Genomic DNA, 11,088 nt, shown 5'->3' with positions numbered 1-11,088 from the left:
ATGCTAGGGCTAGTATGTAATCACCGAGATATATTAGTTTAATATCGAATACAAAAAGTCCTCAAAAGGCTGATGGTGCAAATTAAAAATTAAAACCAAAGGATCCACACTCATGGTATATACCTATCCCTATTATACCTCACTATGCCAACGCCGCCGAACAAAACCTCGTCACAATATTTCATATTTCTACATCTTTGATGTTTTTATTCGGAGCAACAGTTCAACAGCTGTGAATATTCTAGTTATATTCTTGTCACGCAAAACCTTATTAATGTTCAGCTGTTGTGGAGTTACGTTATTTTATATCAAATTCGAATATTATGTAGCTATAACGACGCGACACTTGACAATTATTTCAAGTAATCAAAATTTAGATGACCAATACACACAGTACGCAATCGAAAACTCACAATAAAATAGAGGTCAGTCTTCGACTTAATATTTGGATCTCAATAAATTTTAGCATTCAAAACTAATAAAAATCGTTAGCTTACACATTTAGGTTCCTAACATTCCCCGATGTGTCATTTAGTTAAGTTTAAAGCATGTGAAAACTGGTACGTAATAAATTTGAACTTATGACTTCAACTTTTGTGTAAAAGGAAACTAAGTTAGTTTGGTGTCGGGAAAGGTATAATATTTTCCAAGTTTGAACATTATTAAGTTATATGCCAATGATTTTCGACTTTATGCGCAAAAAAATTAATAACTAATGACTACACCATTAACTGTTTTGTTTAACGGAAATAGAGTTCGGTTAAATCTCCATGAATTTTTGATAAGATTGAACGAACATTCAACATTTACTCCTATCAATTCCGTATTGATGATGGTGTCGATTAGTAAAATCGAAGAATTAACTTTAATTGATTTCTACCGCTTTTTACACATAACGTTTTCATTTTAAAGGAATATCCTTCAAAATATAATGGAATCGAAAGCATTGTCGATACCAGCACTTTGATGAGTAGCAGTTCAATTTTAGTAAAACTATTTAAACCGGTGGAAATGCTCATCGGTATTAAAAACAATAATTAAGACAGAAAATATGTTTTTGAATGAGAGGTTGAACAATTAGGGAATTTAGTCAATCTTAATCTTTTTTAAATCACGTAAAAGACAGTTTGCGCAAATGACGTATAATAAGTTGGAAATTATTCAGTGCCGCTCTTAGCTTTTGGGCGTCATAGGGCAATTGGAAAAATAGGCGTCAATTTAGTAAAGCTAATTTTTTTAGGGACCTCGGGCGCCATTTTGTTCTGCTCCACTTCGGGCGCCACGGGCTTTTGCCCATTTGGCCCATATGGAAAAGGCGGCACTGGTTATTCCAGAGCTTTTTGTATTAAGATTTGACAAATAATTTCCAATTTATAAGTTGACTTATTAATTATACGTCATTTGCGCAAAGTGTCTAATTAAATTGACATCAATTACATTCATTCCACATATTAATTGCAATGCGAAAATTCTATCACGATTTTAAGCTTTGTTTAATGGATCGCGTCACATACACAATCTTGTACTTCTCTAGTTGTACAGTCTTTGACATTTCAAATGTCTCACTGTCAAATTTTTCTGAGAATTTCATTGTGCAACGCACTGCTCCTAGCATGAACATAAGAAATATTTGGAGGCTGATGAAGTCACAGTAGGCACTGCGTTTCTTTCGTGAAGATAGGTGACTTGTTTTAGTTGTGTGAGTTCAAACACACAATACAATCAATCTTAAGCGGTAGCTCTCATCACAAATGCCTCCAAATTCGACGTTTGTCAAAGTAGTGTTCATGCTAGGAGCAGTGCGTTGCATTGTGTCATTGCGAATTCACAATGACATTCTTTGAAAAAAATGACAGTGAGACATTTGGAATGTTGAAGCCTGTAAGATACATTTTGCTATATAATGTAACACAAGCCTAAGCTCGAGCTCATTGCTTAGTTTTGTCGTCGTCGGAACAGATATTGACTAACCGTTTCTAAAAGTTCCAGTCGTGTCCTTAAATAACGTCGCGTCGGTTATTCTATAATTACCTCTACAAAATCTTCTTCGCCTTCTTCAAAATGTCTTATTAACTAAATTTTTTTCGATAACACCTCTCGTACCTGAACATGGACCAGGTTAATCTAACTTTATGTATGCTTGTTACATTTGTCTTGTTAGTATTGCAGGCAATTAGCAATAAATTTTTATTACATTTGAGCTCACGGACACTTTCCACATTGAGTTTCCAACAATATTAATATTTTCGGAATTTGGTTCAGTTCGCACGCTTCCAGAATAAATAATACAACGAATCAGCTTTCTATCGTTAGACATACGAAAATTAGTGTTACAGTGTTATATCAGGTTGGAAATTGTTTCGAAATTTGTCGCCATAGGCTTCTTTCTTAACGTACAAACGTTTGAAGTTATTTGTCATCGCCTTTGAAGTACACAACGCGATATGAAATTACCACAATCGTGCTGTACAAATTGACGAACACAAAAGGAAAATGAATTTCTCCTCAAAGTAAAGCGCTGATAACGATTCATTGTCTGTACCAAGCTAGGCGACTTCTACTAAATCGTTTTCAATTTCACTTTATAACTCGACTTACGAGTTATAATGCATGTAGTACATACACGTACAACATTATCCATTGGTTGATCAAGTCGTTACGGAAAGTAGACGCTGCATTCATGTTCCCATGATGCTAATTTTAATATTCCAAAGCACCACCGATCCTTTTATGACAACTATTGTAGCTCCTTAGAATTGTAAATGAAATTGACAAAATAAATTATGTTAAAAAAGCCTCAGATGAAAGCATAAAAGTTAGGTAAGGTCTTTTACTTGTAGAAAGAGAGGCTGAGAAATGTTTTTTTATGTGCTAGATGTGCCGCAGGCCAAGTGTGTGAATACAGAGTTTCATACAGCGTTTTTCTCGAACAAAATTTACTTTGAGAATTCAGGAATTTTTGGATTTAATTCCCTAAAATAGTTTTTGCAGGTTCAACATGTTCAGCCTTTTTATATCAATAGATAAACGAGCCAACAAAACATTTAATTTTCTTTCCAATTTCGAGGTGGATAGTTTCACCAACATAAAGCCGAGAACGCTGGATGGGATGGTCGAACGTTAAATATATTGGCTACAGGGTACAGAATATATAAATATAAACTAGGCATCTATAGGGTGGGTCGGGTCCCTAGACTGTTGAATTTTTTGAAAATACTCCAAGTGTAAAAGTAAAATTGACGCAATCCTTTTATTTACTATAATTTACTGTAATTAAAACTAACTTAAAACAACGATTTTCCCTACAATTCAAAATAAAAATTTTTGGTATGCTCCTTAGCATTTTGTAATAAAAAATTCAATAATTTTTACTCGTTGCGCCATTATTGCTAACAATATTTATCAAATCAAAAATTAGTGAATATTTCGTTAAATGATTGTAGATGCGTTAGGTTTGGTTTACACTCTACATGTTCTCCTTGTTCCATGTTCATGTTTTCACACGAATTACAATTCAGTCCAATTTCAATTCGAAGTGCTTTATGGTGTGATTCATTTGTAAGAAAATCGTAATTACAAACGTAGCATATACATTCTTCTGGTTTATTGGTCCACAACAAGTCTCGAATGCGATTATGATTGTTTAAACAGCAGTTGATTTGCTTAAGGCCCAAATCACTACAAATTTCCGTTGTTATTGTTCCAGCTCTATTTGTATATTTGGTGGGAAAATATGAATTCGGAGAAGATTGAGTCCAAGTCAAATGAGGCAGATTGAAATCCCCATATAAAATAAATGTTGTGCCATCACCGGAACGTTGACTAATTTGTTTCACTATCGTCGTATGAAGCTCATATGTTCCCGTGTTTGGAGGTATGTAAAGTGCGCCTAACAACAATTTCTTGTTGCTAGTCTCTACTTCGACATATAATTGCTCGCAACCGTGATTGTCACCTCTCAGCAATAAATTTGATTTAAACATTTTGTTGACAGCAATTAGAACACCCCCTCCTGATTCCTTCGAACTCGCTTCGGCGGATCGATCACAGCGATACACGTGAAATGATTGTCTTGGGAATATTTTGTCATCTGAAATGTTGCGATCTAAACCAGTTTCCGTGAATATATAAATGTCATATTCATTGCATGAAGAAGCTATTAAGAAAACATCATTAAGTTTGGTACGCAACCCGTTGACATTGTGGGCAAAAACGGTTAACTGTTTTGGATGATGATGTTCCTCTGGAGGATAATATATATTGTTCGGAAACGATAAGTTTTTGGTGCTACACTCTGCGCTGGTTCCTGGCATTAGTTTTGAATTGGTTGATATCACTCTTGACTGTTTGTTAATGGTTTCCAGCATTTTTGTTGTTGATCTTTGCTGTCCATCAACATGCAATTTCAAATGTTTGTTGATTTCGGTTGTAATCCAGTTTGTTTCGCATTTAATTGACGAAATATCTTCACAAAACGGACATTTGAAACGGCACTCGTATAAATAGTCGCGCTGTTTAGACGATTTGTAATTAGTTACGTTCGATTCTATTATGCTTACATCAATGGTTTTTATAGTTGTTGCCAATTTCTTAGTCAACTTACTCCTAATCAACTTGCTTTGGATTGTACCATGACGCTTCGGTTTAATATTGGAACTGTTTCCAGATTTTATCACTTTCTCTTTATCATGAGTTTCCAAGTGTTTTTTGAGTGCCTGTGTCATCCAACTCGTTGTACATTTAGCCGGTACGACCTCTTCACAAAACGGACATTTGAAACGGCACTCGTATATATATTCGCCATTTGACGGTTGAAAATCAGTCACACTTGCAACTGTTGTGCTTTCGTCTGGCAATTTCAAGCCTCTTATGTAGTTTTTTATTTGCGTCACTAACTTCTTTTTTGAGTTAATTTCCTTTGGCTGAGCTCGAGTGTCATTCCTCTTCTTTTGCGGTGCTGGCGATGTATTTCCTGTTTTTTCCATTTTCATTTGTCGATATCGTATTGGAATCGTTAAAAGCTTGTGCCGATGAGCCGGATAAAAAATGAATGAACCGTTGAACGTACAAATCCGGTATTTTTCGAGATATTCTCGCGATAATGTAGATGTAAAGTTTGTGCTGAGAAAATTTTCAACGTCTCTTATCAAGTCATCATTAATGTGGCATAGCTCCTCAAGTGTTCCAAAACCGCATGATGTCATCAATTCTTTGATACTGGCCGGAAATTCTTCTTCTGAGTAACCCAGTTCATTTGACCAATTTGACGATTGCTGTTCTTGAGACTGGAAAATAATTTATTAAATGTTAATGTCTGCATATGAGCAAGTTGCTGCGACATTACGTTGTGAGAATCATAACAAAATTTGAGACTGAATAAAACTCACAAAATCAATCTTGTATTATTCTTACCATGATTTATTCAAATAAAATACACGACGTTCTTCCCACCAGATGCAAGAGTAGTCTATTCGGAAAATGTTGGTGATCAAATGCTTTTATTGATTGATATTTTTATCAATCCGTATCGTCGAAATGATTCCCGTATCAAAAGTACGCCTGATTAGATTGTATGCGTTGTATAAAAACGTTATCCACAGGAAATGAACATACTGATAAAAATTTACTCTTCAAGTACCTCTGCAGTGACGTGATTCTGTGTCAGAAATAAAAAAGTTGGAGGTGCGCTTTTAGTCTTTTAGTTGTTCTCAATAAATTTATTTGTATTTGAGTCTTTTTGTGTTTTCGATCTGCTGCCTCTTGCGACTACCTTTAATTTGCACTCCAGTCCCTTTGCTTCGTCATCGTCTACAGTAACCCGTGACGTACTTGATCGACGCTGTCTTTGAATCGTGTTATCTGTTCGTTTTGTTTTACTGTGCTCGAATTTGGAATTTTGATTTCCCTAGACGAAATGTGAGCTACTGCTGATTGGATTGAAGTGAGTACCACCGTCTTCTTACCGACGTTTAACCCTTTACCTCGCTTGAAATGCCTGAATTGTTTGTGATTTCCGTGTTTAGTTGGGTGAAAGTAACTCGATGCTGAACTGTTGCTCTCTGCGATTGCAGTTTGGTGGTTTGTGTGTTAGTAGTTGAAAACTGCGATTTTGGGGTCTTCATAGCAGTCTCACATGAATGTCCCGACTCATTTCCATCTACTGATGTCAATTTTCTCGTAGACTTTCAACCACTTGCTCAATGTTCTCTTCTGCAATCACTCAACGTGAATGGGAAAGGGAAGAGCACAAGCTCTGTTCGTGATTTTTGCATTGATCTTTGTGTTTCATTTCTTGTTTCCTGTTTCAACCGTGAGACTTTTGAGAATTAAATATTGAAAAGGAGGATTTTGTTTTGGTTTTAATAAAATTTGTTTTTTAACTTTAGTATGGTCCATGCTTTAGCCCAAAGTACTTTTACTCATCGTGATACGAAATATCTAATTATTTCCCGAGTGTAGTATGACGTTTTCCTTTACGAAGGAGGGAAAGACTTTTTCCTAGGGACGGAAAGTCCATTTTCCCTCACTAGTAAAGGAAATAACTATTTATCAACGCCACACCGTTGAAACTTTTGGTTCGATGTGAAATAGGTATTCGTCTACAGAGGCGAGAAAATTTGTTAAAATTTCCAACAATAGTGATTTTCCAATCTCGCTTGAGATAAACACAGCCTTTTCCATATGTGCATATGATCTACCGTTTTTTTTCCCCACGAAACAATCAATTCACCATATCATTTTTGAAAACATAAAGAAAATGACATTTCAATTGAGAAAAGTTCAATTTTCTCCACGAGAGAGATATTTTTAGCAAGACCTTTCGACCACTGTTTCGATCTGTGAGAAAATTAAATACGCCTTTCGACGTTTTGCATTAATATGCAGTTCAAAAATACCATTTCTCATCAGGCCATGGCGACAGTGGTACTCGATGCAGCGCTCTATCGATCACTATACCGATTTGCACACGAATAAGTCTATCGAATCATAATTGAAATGAAATACCAATTCGGTACTAAACTCAACCACTCGTGGCCAGTGCGTGTGGTTAGGCACCACAAATTTCTACACTTTTCTCACCAGAAATGTCATTCGAGAAAATAATGTAAGGTCACACGCACATATGAAAAATTATGTGCCCAAGGACAAAATTTGAGTTTTATCGGGTAACTGTGTAACTGTGGTCAAACAACCACTTCACTTTTTTTCCTCTCGGATAGCAAATAACTATGCCTATTACTTCTATCGTTTACGAATATGCACACAGGATCTCGATTGTATTTTTTCACTATAATTTACCTAACTCAATTTGTTTCTTCCTGAAAAATAAACTAACTTCCGGCCCGACATGGGACCGATGTGGTCTGTTTATCATGATTTAAAAAAAATGGTTATTTCAATATTCTCTTTGATGTTAAGTTCTTTTTGTTGGGTCAATCATATCATATACGCATACAGCTGGTACTATACGTTCAAATTATTCCAAAACTGATTAGATCTTCTACACATAAATAAAAGCGTATCGTATCCTATTCGCAACAGACGTATCCCAACTTCTACATACTATAAAATGAAAATGTCATTACCATCAATTTATTCATACTGAAGCACATTTTTCTAAACGTACCAGACGAATATAATACAAAAAGCATGGTGCACTATACACACTAAATTCACGGAAATTATTTTCCCAGGGTTAGTTTGTTTATCCATTTGAGTGGAATGGGTGGTATTTAGGTGAATGTAGATGTAAAAAGATTTTCATATCGAAATAAATGGACAATGAAAACAGTTTTTTAAATTAAATATTTTCCATCTTTTTCTATGATTTGTCTATTCAAACAAAATGTACAATTAAATGCCATAACCCATTAATAATAAAATATTTATTGTGTGTGGCATTTAATTTCTAAAACAACTATACGGGTGTCAAGTCGTTTGTGTATTATTTTCGAATACCGATACGATGGCAGCTAAACACACTTGCATACCGCCCATGCGCCGTTCGCCGGTAAGTTTGGCAACAACGCGGAAAAGAAGCGAATATTCCGGGATATTTATGACGGGAAATGGAAAATATCACTACCGTATTACAATGAAGGAAAAAAATAAAAGGATATAGAGTCAGTCGTCGTGAGTTTCTCTTCGATAGCGGTATTCGAGCTTGCTCCTCGTGGCATCCTATAAGAATTATATAAAAAAAATAGTAACTCAAGTAACACCGAGAGAATATTTTAAATTGGCGATTGTATTGGCGTTGTGACCGTTAAGCGAACATTAACTGATGTTACTTGTTGTGTTCAATTTTAACTGAAACATAAAAAGTTTGAACGAATTTTTGATTGAAAAATTAAAGATATTTCGGCATAAAAAACGCTTTGATATCAAACAATTCAGTGAGAGAAGTAAATATAATCAAATTGTTGAAAAAGAACGGATAAATGATATGAAAATTCGTGTAAGCATTATTGCGTGTATGTTAAATTAGGTAGAAAAAGCTTAAATAGAAAGCATTAAGGAAGTCAAATCTCGGAGCCAAAGAAAAATAAAAAAAATAAACGAAAATTTTGTATGCCCAATAGGATAGAGAGCTTATTGTTCAGCTTATTGGGTATAATTTTCTGTATGAATTTCCCGTGAAAGTGCTTTATAATTCCGTGGTCGATTGTGTTGAGTTGTGTATTATAACGAAAAAGTAATAAAAAAGAATTGGGAGAAGGTTTTCTGAATATTTTCCGTTCTTAAAATATATATAAAAAAAATAAGAAGAAAGGTGAAGAGTGAAGAGCAATAAAATTATTCCCCAGAGGAGGAGAGAAATCGTATACATCAACACACATATCAGAGGGTAGGTTTTATTAATGTATAAAAAGCACACAATAGCTTTGTCGTGTATTTTCAAATAATATTTTGGCTTAAAAAACAAGCTCATTTATTATCCCGAGAAAAATACGACGTATATAGATGAGACACACATTTCATGTTTCAAATTTGCAAATGCTGCAAATAACATACCCCGAACATACCCCTTGGTAATCAATTTCATTATTTTAATGCTGAACAGTGCTGAACCTAAAGTTATTTATACCGAAATGTTGTTGGCTGTATGCTGAGATACTTTCAACGTTTTCCTGTGTGACACGATACGTTGTCAACGAAAATGCTATAGTGTCTTAATTGTCAACCATACGTCTTTTGTGCTTTTTGTCTAAGTGGATGAATTATGTATTGCCTGCTTCAACTTGTATACTCGCTTTTATTAAATATTTTTCAAAGTTATTTTTAATAAAATTCTGAGTTGAATGTTTCTTTAAATTCATGTTTGGAGAAGTAGAATTAATATTATCTACGTTTGTAAGGACATTCCATTTTAGAGTATAAAAGGAGGTTTGTATTGTAATCAGGCCAACAAATGAAAATATTGCCATCAGCGAGTCTGCAAAATTATTCATAAATGTAAAATGTAACTTGTATGAACTGCTACTTGCATTTTTTACAGCTTTGCATTTTAATCTAATAAAAATTGAAATATTTATCTAAAAAATTAACAATTATTCACTCATTAAACCCATTTAACACCAAAATAACCAACCTACAACACATTGAATCTGCTTCGTCTTTTCTTCAAATTATCACATAGTTCTTGATACAAAATCTTTTACTTCATTTCTTTTAACAAACGTTTAAAAAAGTAAGATCGCTTATTTTGGTCGTTGCTGTCGATATCATATGATTAACAGTTAATGGTCATTTCGTTAGAGATCGTTATTGAGCACACCTTAGAATAATGTATCAGGCGAATGACACACATAAAAACAATAATTCGAAAATAAAACTGTGATTTTACCCCATACTTTCTTTGACGGATAACGAAATTGACAGGAGTAACATTGCACCCAACAATTTCAATCCTATGTCATATTGACGTTACCATCCATACTTATATTATATGACAACGTTGTTCTCATATGGAATTAACAGAATTACTCGGATTGAAGTCCTTGTAATTTATTTTTAGAATGTACAACTCAACTGTACTCTGTAACTCTATTCGCACAGCGGTAAGAATGGGTGTTTCCAATAGTTGTTATTTACTGTGGTATCATCTGTGTTACAACGGTCAACAAACCGACAATGTAATTAGCGAGAATTGAATTTAACAGCCACTGATTTGCTCTAACAATTTTAGCGGTTGCAATCTTGTTTGCAGACTTAATTTATTTGGATTCGTTTTATGTTAGTCAGAGATAACGACGACAAGAATAAGCAAGAATTAGTCCTGTGTTATGTACCACAATGGATCTTACGTCTAAAGGGAAATAACCCTTTGGAAACTAGAGCTCAAATGTAATAGATTTTAGTATAATTCTATAACATTTCAAGTACTGTTTGACATAAAATTATTTGTGAGCCAACTTCACAGCAATGACATTTCATGGATATTTTACTAGGGTGAAGATTTGATATGAATTTGCTTCTCTGTCAGTCAAGGCTTAAAATTTAAAACAGAAGTACTAGATTTGTATAATTATGATTTCGTTGACTTCCACTCTGCTAACGTTGTTGATTTAGCTCATTTAATCTAAAACTGTGGTAGTCACAACTCATACACCGATAAACCAGACAAACATATAATAAATGTTTACCTCCGCTTTTCTTTATTCAAATTTCTTTACGACCTTTACGAGAAAAATAGTATTTCAAGAGAGGAAAGCAAGAGAAAAAGAACCAATCGAAAGTTAAAATTCAAATGCGATACATTTTACAGGATAACAAAAAATAAATAAATAAAAGAACATTTTCTATTCACAGAGTGTGTACACAAATGGCTTGTAAATATCAAATAGAATGTAGTTTTTATTCCATCGTAATTTCGAAAAGGAAGCGAAAAAATATCACATGTAAATAACTAACTTATTTGATATTCCAGTTTCATTCATGTTTTTCTGTTTTATTTTTCTTCCCCATTCCAAACCGACATGTGTGTGTACACAGTGTGCACACGTTATTATTATTTTCTGTGGTTTGGTTGGAGAATGATTGCTGGGTTGAGCTCAGACTGATCCGATGCATGAATAAAACTATGGG

General features: G+C 34.3%; 2 protein-coding genes across 3 annotated transcripts in view; one reads left to right on the top strand and one right to left on the bottom strand.

The window, feature by feature from the left end:
* Positions 1-3,246: 3,246 nt before the first annotated feature.
* On the bottom strand, positions 3,247-5,471 carry LOC119085996. Its single transcript, XM_037196567.1, has 2 exons — positions 5,413-5,471; positions 3,247-5,285 (listed from the first exon to the last, which is right to left on the bottom strand). Exons 1-2 carry the CDS (start codon positions 5,413-5,415, stop codon positions 3,408-3,410), a joined length of 1,881 nt encoding a protein of 626 aa, XP_037052462.1. The 5' UTR covers positions 5,416-5,471; the 3' UTR covers positions 3,247-3,407.
* Positions 5,472-8,132: 2,661 nt separating this feature from the next.
* The window catches only part of LOC119066099 (uncharacterized J domain-containing protein C3E7.11c), an 85,763-nt gene continuing 82,807 nt past the window's right edge, over positions 8,133-11,088 (top strand). Inside the window, exon 1 of one of the 2 annotated variants that reach the window (XM_037168371.1) lies at positions 8,133-8,848. The gene's annotated coding sequence lies outside the window, so the exon portion shown is untranslated. The remainder of the gene's footprint in view (positions 8,849-11,088) is intronic. The other variant, XM_037168373.1, reaches the window with a different exon arrangement.

The sequence above is a fragment of the Bradysia coprophila genome, chromosome IV (assembly GCF_014529535.1).
Source record: "Bradysia coprophila strain Holo2 chromosome IV, BU_Bcop_v1, whole genome shotgun sequence".
Taxonomy (NCBI): domain Eukaryota; kingdom Metazoa; phylum Arthropoda; class Insecta; order Diptera; family Sciaridae; genus Bradysia; species Bradysia coprophila.
This window is presented reverse-complemented; position numbering and strand designations above follow the sequence as displayed.